The 8,458-nt window shown below is 42.2% G+C and overlaps 1 protein-coding gene across 1 annotated transcript; it reads right to left on the bottom strand.

Moving 5' to 3' along the window:
- Positions 1 to 481: 481 nt before the first annotated feature.
- On the bottom strand, positions 482 to 8,273 carry RPL7 (ribosomal protein L7). The gene is made up of 7 exons (XM_072330192.1): positions 7,801 to 8,273; positions 6,927 to 7,029; positions 5,962 to 6,128; positions 5,181 to 5,318; positions 4,748 to 4,857; positions 3,889 to 4,099; positions 482 to 1,708 (listed from the first exon to the last, which is right to left on the bottom strand). The coding sequence occupies exons 1-6, from the start codon at positions 7,812 to 7,814 to the stop codon at positions 3,891 to 3,893; spliced, it is 741 nt and encodes a 246-aa protein (XP_072186293.1). The 5' UTR covers positions 7,815 to 8,273; the 3' UTR covers positions 482 to 1,708; positions 3,889 to 3,890.
- Positions 8,274 to 8,458: the final 185 nt, after the last annotated feature.

Here is an 8,458-nt window from a genome sequence, read left to right as displayed (position 1 = left end):
AACAAAAGTAATATTACCTCCCCCATACCATTTGATATTCCCTTTTTAAAGCATCCAAAAGTTGCATTTGGCCAAGTGGGAGCTCATGTTCAGCTGACGATCCATCACGTCTCCTAACTTTCTCTCAAAACGCTGATGCCTGGGATGGGCTCCCATTCTGTTTCCAGATGTATGACTTTACACTTGGTGATAGTGAAGCAAGCTGCATGAGCTGGACACCAGCAAAGGAATACCAATTAACTGTAAAGCCTATAAACCTCAGCATGCCTGAAAACTTTATAAGCAAGTTGTTAGTGTTTCAGAAGTCTCCTGTTGCTGTTCCAAAGGCTGTTAGGTAAAGCTTCTGGCTTCGGTTCTGAGGAAAAGAAAGGAAGATGATGGCCATTCTGAAAGAGTTCACAGAAATATTATCCCACAACGTGTCAGACTCTGGCAGTTGTAAACAGTGAGAAAGTAACGTGTTTACAAGACCCCAAACTTTATCATAAAGGATTTACATTTTTTATTGTTTAGGGGCCAAACGATTTTCTTCAGCATTTACATTTAACTCATATTACTTTGTAAATGCTCCAAGATGTATATTATTCATGCATTGTGTAAGTGGATCATGCCTCATTTCCAGTACAAATTCTGACCTTAACTATCCAACCACAAGCTGTTGCTCTAATTGCATACTATGGAACATGCCCGGTGAGCATAATTAAAATACTTGAATTTGTGCTAGAGTAAGGGGTGACCAACCCCTGCATCTTACTGCCTATCTCTGCAGCTTTAATTATAAAGCCAATAGCATGACAAGATCCAGATGAGAACAAAGGTTTTCCATGATTCTAATAGCAATGTTTAATTTCCACGGGAAGAGTTTTCCCTTCACCCAACAGCTTCACGACAGTGCTTTCTTATTACAGATCAAACTGCTTATCCCATTAAAAAGATATTTAAAAATGAAGTACTTCAATGGTTTTCAATACACTCCCCCACAAATCCACTTATTTACCCATAATATTGATTTACTTGCACTGAAAAATCTAAGGAACTGATACAGTCCGATTCAGTACAGCAATCAGCTTAATTGGATACAGGTGGTGTTACTTTCACCTTAGTCACAATGAACTGTGTTAACACATTTCGGAGCCCCAAAGTCACAGCAAAAGTTCTGCAATTTAAACAGTCCCTCTATAAGACTCTTGCAGTTCTATACACCAGCAGCACTCACCCTAATCCAAACAAACCTGGTGGTCTCCAATTCTATGATATCCAAAATAAAACACTGCAAATATATCAGGTAAAGCAGATTAATTACTCAGAATGTTTAAAATACTTTTTGCATATTGTGTTTTATTTTTCCTTCGGTAAAAAAATAATAATCTGAAGTTATTAAAAGCTTGAAGTAAACACTACGACATTAAAAACAGCATCTTAATGTTTTAAGAACAACAGATCTAACCTTGACTATTCTTCACATAAAAAAATTCTCACATACTCGTTGTCACTCAAATAATAATTAATCCCTTGCCTGATTGAAGCTGAAATCAGTATTACCTGCATACTGCCAATTCAGAGAGCAATTCATTTAGTGAGGTCGTCTTATCAACTAATGCTGCTATAATAAAGGGTTACCAAAAGAACAACTGAGGTGACACTGTTTTGTGCAAGAAGATTTTATTAGCAGACCAGACTTGGAAAAACTGCAGCTGGGCATCTGAATCTGAAACAGAAAGAAAGAAGTATCATTGGACACACGCAGATCTGAAACTACTTTGGCCACCCAAAGAGTTCATACACTCTTACATTTAATAATGCAGCCTAAGAACACTACTTTTTCTTTACCAGACTTAAAACTTTAACAGTCTTGCAAACTTTGTGACATCTCTGCACTGAGTACACCAACTTCTATTGACAGACTAACTGAATAAAACACTTTTACTTTGAAGTATTGCTCTCTCTTATTTTTCTGAAAGCTTAGCAGAAGACAATTCTCTATATGAAGACATCCAGAAGCACTGAATGTATTTAATATCTTCTCCAATAACCCTGTTTTCAGTAAGTTTTGGGGGCTGTTCATACAAAATAATTAAAACAAAAAGCAAACTTGTCTCAAGTTTCTTTTTAAGTCTGTTTAAGAGCTAATAGTATCCAGTAGCTTATATTGAAAGAGAGCAAAGTCCCGATGTCTGCCAGTACTGTTCAGATGCTCGACAGTGAAGATGGAGGCCAAAGGATCTACGCTGACAGGAAAGTTGCAAAGTTTGAATTAAATATAGTATTTTTCATCTTATGCTCAAGAACCACACAGAAACATAATAGCAGTTGTGCTCAATCTTCCTTCTGAAGACTCACAGATTAACTTTAGAGAAGCACCTGTGAGCACATAAAATTTCCAGAGAACGCTACCAAGAGCAACATAACACCACCCAGGGCAACAAACATTAGAGCAGCTTGCTTTCTCAAAATCAGTTCTTTACATTGGCTATCTGAGAAGCTTTATGGGAATGCTGTCCCTGGTAATCAACTATTTTCCTGAAGTGCCAGGTTTGCATGTGCTGTGTAATCAGTACTTCAAAGGTCCACCGCTTTGTACAACAAGACAAACAAAAGAATATGCAAGAAGTTTGGAAGAGAGGAAGAACAGCCTACATATAAACTTCAATAAAATAGCTCAGCCAATCAGAAGGTTATCTCATGAGGCTGCCTCTGGCTTCTTGCACAGAGAGTAGATATGAAAGAGCTCAACTTGCTTAAAGAAAACAAAAGAAAACACAACAGCACAGCTTGATTAAGAGGCAGAGAACACCTTCCCTTCAAAAATGTGTTTCTAAGAACAACTTATTATAGTTTTAATAAATACGCTAATAATCCTAATAATAACAAATAGCTTCTACTCCCATTTTTAGCCCTAAAATCTCATTACTACTTGGTATTTTTATTAACCAAGCCCTTGGAAGTTACTAGTTCTTAAGCAAACCAAAAGCTTCTTGTCTTTGAGGAGTCTGGGGTAAACTGCATCTTTGCCTGTTAGTTTTTCCAACCATTCTGAAACAACAAAGCTTTCTTAAATTCCAGAATATCTGATGTAGCAAAAAGGCATTTATCCTTAAGGGAAAATTGATGAGGGACAACACTGAAGCTGGCTTAGAGTGTGAGAAAGCTGGAAAGATGGGAAATACGAGACTTCTGAAACAAAGCTTTGTCTTTGATTGGTCAACATTTGTCACCAAAACAGAACAGCAGAATGACAACAATAAATGACAGGACAGACAGTTTGAAGCAGGTACTAATTTCAGGCTTCAGCAGCCACTTCCAAACGGCTTTAAGTGACGTGTCAATAACACTTCCCATTTCTAAAGGAAAGAGTATTCTAATTGACAAATTAGTCTTTCTAAAGTAAAGTCTTAGGTAATACGAAAGCTTGAGTTGAATCATTCTGAATGAAACCTTAGGCTGAAACTTTAGACCATTAAAATGCTGTAAATTGAGAATTCAGAATTTAGTTTCTCCCAATCCTAAACAAACTTCCTTCTTTTTTGCAGAAATCAGACAATGTGAAGAAATACTCTATTACCATCACAACAGTAACTGTATGAAAAGCTTATTAACGAGAACTGAAAACTGTAGCCAAAATCTGAAGGCCCCCCATCATAACATCCAAACAATGCTTTCATACATGCAATTAGTGAAGGGAAAACAAATTACCAGTAATGCTTCTACTTCATAAATGTATCATCTATAATCCATCTATAATCAACATTTAACTTCACAAAGACTGCTCTACTTGGCTATTCCAGGTACCTACCACTCAAGCACAAATGAACTGTCAACCAGGAAGAACTCCAGCCTACACAGTAGAGATAGAATAGTGGATAATGTTAACATTTGGTAGTATCTTACCATTAGTTCATTCTCCTTATGAGTCTGTTTATTTGATCTTCTCTGTTACCAGCATCTCCACCCTCCACAAAGTGGATCGTTTTCTTCTTCATTCCACCTCGAGGAGAGGATAACTTGAAGGGCCAAAGGAAGTTGTTCACAACTTTGAAGTTCTTGCCAACAGTGTAAATTTCATGGATCACATCTTCCATGCAGATGATGCCAAGTTTTCCTAGAAGTCAGAAAAGTTGTTTCTACAAGGTCTACAAAGCCATACATAATACCCTGTACCTTCTGAATTTGAAAGCATAAAACACAACAGTTCTGACTAGAAGGGAGACTTAGATGGGAGAAACTTCACTATTTCTTGGTACAACTTGGATATAAGGAGCCTCTTAGAGCTGATCTTAGAGCTCGATCTGCTTCTCGACAACAGACCACCATGTGTGCTCTGACAAAGTATATTGATGGCTTTAATAGCTACTTCTTCTCACAGGAACTTTAAAAGGCCTGTTTGCCAGAGCATGAAGGTCTAAGATATAAGCAGATTCTAATACTAAATTTGAAACTTCAAAGCAATGTATAATGAACTTTCTGTAAGGAGTAAGTGCTGGAGCAGGAAGAAATATCCACCATCCTATTAAAGGCCGAGGAAATTACAGTCAAAATTTACAAATCTAAAATCTGAACCTTGATTCGCAACACTTTTAATACTTCCTAATGAAAATTACTGCATGCTTTGTATTAATACAGAAATAGGCCCAGTTAACTAATCACTACTATTCCCAAGAGACAAATAAGGACACTTGTCCAGCTTAGCACTAGTCGTCCAACTGCAACTAGTTCTGTTTTTGTTTTGTAGAGTGAAGTTTGTATTTACCAAGGCGCCTCCGAATCAGGGAGTTATCAGTCAGAGCAATGCGCTTCCTGTTGATCTTGCCATAACCACGCTTGTAGATCAAATCATGCACAGACTTCAGATTGGGATAACTGAAATACCAGGTTAAGAATTACTGATCTGTACAAGCTGGATGCCAAATGGAATTTCAATAGCAGACAATTCGAGTTAATTCCAGCACATTACAAAAGTAAACATAAAAGTAACAGAGAAGTAAACTTTACTCCTACGGAGCCAGCAACAGTGCTGGCAACAGAATAATCATATATAGCAAGCACTGCCTTTCCTGTTTTCGTGCTCTCCCTGCTTTGATTTCAAAGCAGTTTGAGCACAGGAAAACGTGCAAGACTAGTACAGCAAAATCCAAGGCAAACAACATTTGCATTACTTCGATAGAACTGAGCATGTTACTCACCCCCATGCAATATAGGGCTCAACAATCCGCAGCATGTTGATAGAAGCTTTGTTGAGCTTCACAAAGGTGCCATTAAAAATCTGACGCAGGCGAAGCAGCTGTAACACCTTCCGGACCTTGGGGCTGACACCATTGATACTAGAAGAACACAACAAAAAGCCTCAGTTATCTACATCTGAAAACATATTGGTAACATCGCAGCAATAACAAGCGTTAAAGAAACAGAAACCCAAACAGAAAAATAAACAGTAACATCCTTCTATCTTAAAACGCATCACAGTTTAACCCATTCCACAAAGTAAACTTTGTGTGTTATCGTATTTATGTATTTTAGGATTAAAGGAGATTTAACTCCTTTAATAATACATGAAAATAATTCAAACAAAAATTGTGCTCTCCTGTATATAATTCTCTTGTTAGTTTTCTCTAAGACTTTTACCAGAACAGTTAAACAAGAGCTTCTAATAGCACTCAGTAGGGAACAATGGTATATAATTTCATCAAGATGAACTCAGACAGACTAACAGTTTGCATGTCTTGTTCTGCTTTGTTTGTTGCTTTAATAAATCAAGGATTCCCAACGGCAGTACACACAAAGCAAAAGGACTTCATGCTTGAACTACAGCACTAATATATCTTCAACACGATGGCCAGTACTTTCCCAAGCATCCTGTCAAAAGCTTGGATTTATTTGAACATTTAAGCTCACAAAACAAGGGAGGTGACAAAAAAGAAACAATTTCAGTGCTTCTGAACATAAATAATGTATTCTTATTCTTACCCTCTTATCCTGATGACAAATGCAAGCTTGGGTTCAGCTGGAACATAGTAATTACCGGCTTTTCGGGCCATCCTGGCCATGCGGATCTCCTGTCTATACATGTGTCTGTACTCCTTATGGTAAGCTTTGGCCCTTTCATAGATGATTTTCCTTTGCGCTTTCCGAAACTGGAATAAACCAAACATCACTTAAGACTATATAATGCATTTTAATACATGAAAATCAACTTCAAATCACGCAGCACGTTCCTGAACTCCCCACAGATACCAGGAGCATTGGTCTTCAATGTCGATTTCAGGATGACCATCAAGAAAAATGTGGAGAACTGTGCCACACTGCAATAGTGCCTTATTTTGAACAACATATTACCACATATTGTGCTTATCCTCAGAAGATAACATCTTTCCTTGCTGAGCATGAACTTTTATGACAGTTTTGTCTCAGCTTTGCCTAAACCAAATTCTTCATACACAGTTTTGACCCCCTCTAGTGAATATTTCAGATCTGATCATTCAGAAAACATTGTGGCCTTCCAATACTTGAAGGAAATGTATAAACAGGAGGAGGAAGAGCCGTTTACAAGGGTGGATAGTGATAGGACAAAGGTGAATGGCTTTAAACTAAGACAGGGGAGGTTTAGGTCAGATATTAGGAGGAAGTTTTTCCACACAGATGGGGTGATGCACTGGAACAGGTTGCCCAAGGAGGCTGTGGATGCCTGAAGGCATTCAAGGCCAGGCTGGATGTGGCTCTGGGCAGCCTGGTCTGGTGGTTGGTAACCCTGCACATAGCAGGGGGATTGAAACTGGATGATCATTGTGGTTCTTTTCAACCCAGACCACTCTATGATTCTATGACATAAATGCTACAAAGTTCCTGACTGCTTTCTGTCAGCAGTGATAGCAGCTTGCTGACCCGCTTACAAAAGAGACAGCAATCCAAGCAAGGAGTCACGCAGTACTCACCTTTTTTTGAGCCAACATCCTCTTCAAACGTTTGGCTTTTGCAGCTGCATAAGCCTTTCGCCTCTTCAGGAGGCTTTCCGGGACAGATGGCACCTTCTTGGCCCTAAGTGACAAGAAAAACACTTTAAAAACCCACATTTACTAAAACCAGCACATCATAAACACCAAAAGCAACAAGAGACAACATACACACAGGCCTCATTGTCTCCAGTCAGTTTACTGAGGCATACAGCTTGTCCTCACCATCACCAGGCTTCAATACAGCCTGAAAAGATCACCTTTTGTATTAACAGAAGGAAGTCTGACATACTATTGTTCGGTATCTACACACGTATCAAAAATAACTAAAAATTCGACTTCACCGAGTATTTAGGGAGTAGTTTTAGGAAGAGAAAAGCCTGATAGTAACTAAATTCTACATTCATGATGTTCAAGCTCACTTGCATTTGAAATTTCTTGATGTTTTAACACGTGCAAGACTTGCGTTTATACGGTACTAACAGGCCGGGCCTGCTCCTGCATTACCAGCGCCTGCGAGGCCTCCCATCCCAGCACAGCCGCGACTGCAGTCAGCCTCGCAATTCCCCCACCCCGCACAGCCGTGCCCGATGCCGACTCTACCTCCTCATCCCACCTCAATGCGGGCTACTCAGCAGCCCGCAGAAAGGAAGGGACCGAGAAGGCGGCGGCAGCCGCATCGCCACCGCGCTCAGCCCCAACCTCCCGCCGCCGCCCCCAGGCCGCCCTCCAGGTCACTAGCAGAGGCCCTGCAGCCAGCGAACGGCAAACACCGTCCCGACAGCGGAGACCGCCGGCAGGCGCCGCCACAGGCGCGGATGGCGGCGGATTGCGGCAGGGCAGGGCGGCCACTTACTCCTTGTCCGCCATGATCGGCGCCGGAAGAGAGAGAGCAGGCGCATGCGCGGGGACACCTCAAGCCGCTTGCCTGCGCGGGCAGGGCCCTGCTCTGTGGAAGGACCCCACGTATGGGTGTCCGCGGTGGTGCCGGACCGCGGTGCGGAGCCCGGGGTGGCCCGTGAATGCCTGCGTCGTGCGGGCTTTCCGTGCTTCGGCCTTCACCGCCGCGCTGTGCGCTCAGGGCACATGGGACACCCCCGCTGTGCGGGACGTTTCCTCCCGCCGCTCGCTGCGGACACGTACGCGTGTTCCTAAGCCGGGTTACATCCCACCGATCTCATTATAACGGGGAAGGTAAATAACATCCGCCAGCACGCAGATGTTCGATAAAACGCCGATAAAATCGGCTGTAAGAGCACAACCCGCTTTCCCCTCCGGTGGCTGCGGAGAGCCCTCCGCCCTCCTCCGGCGGACCAGCAGAGCGCCATTCCAGCCGCTGCCTCAAGGTGGCGCTGCAGGGCGCGGGGCGGTGCACGCTGGGACATGTAGTCGGGGCGGGCTCGGCCCGGCGTCCGGCCGCACCGCTCGGGAGGGGGAAGCCGCTGCGGGGGCGCCGCGGGCGGCAGGCCGGGCCTGGAGCGGCAGCCGGACCCTCCCCCGGCGGAGGGGCGGGA

Source organism: Excalfactoria chinensis, chromosome 2 (assembly GCF_039878825.1).
Source record: "Excalfactoria chinensis isolate bCotChi1 chromosome 2, bCotChi1.hap2, whole genome shotgun sequence".
NCBI classification, from domain to species: Eukaryota; Metazoa; Chordata; class Aves; order Galliformes; family Phasianidae; genus Excalfactoria; species Excalfactoria chinensis.
Note: the sequence above shows the minus strand (reverse complement) of the source record. Positions and strands in the feature narration are given on the sequence as shown.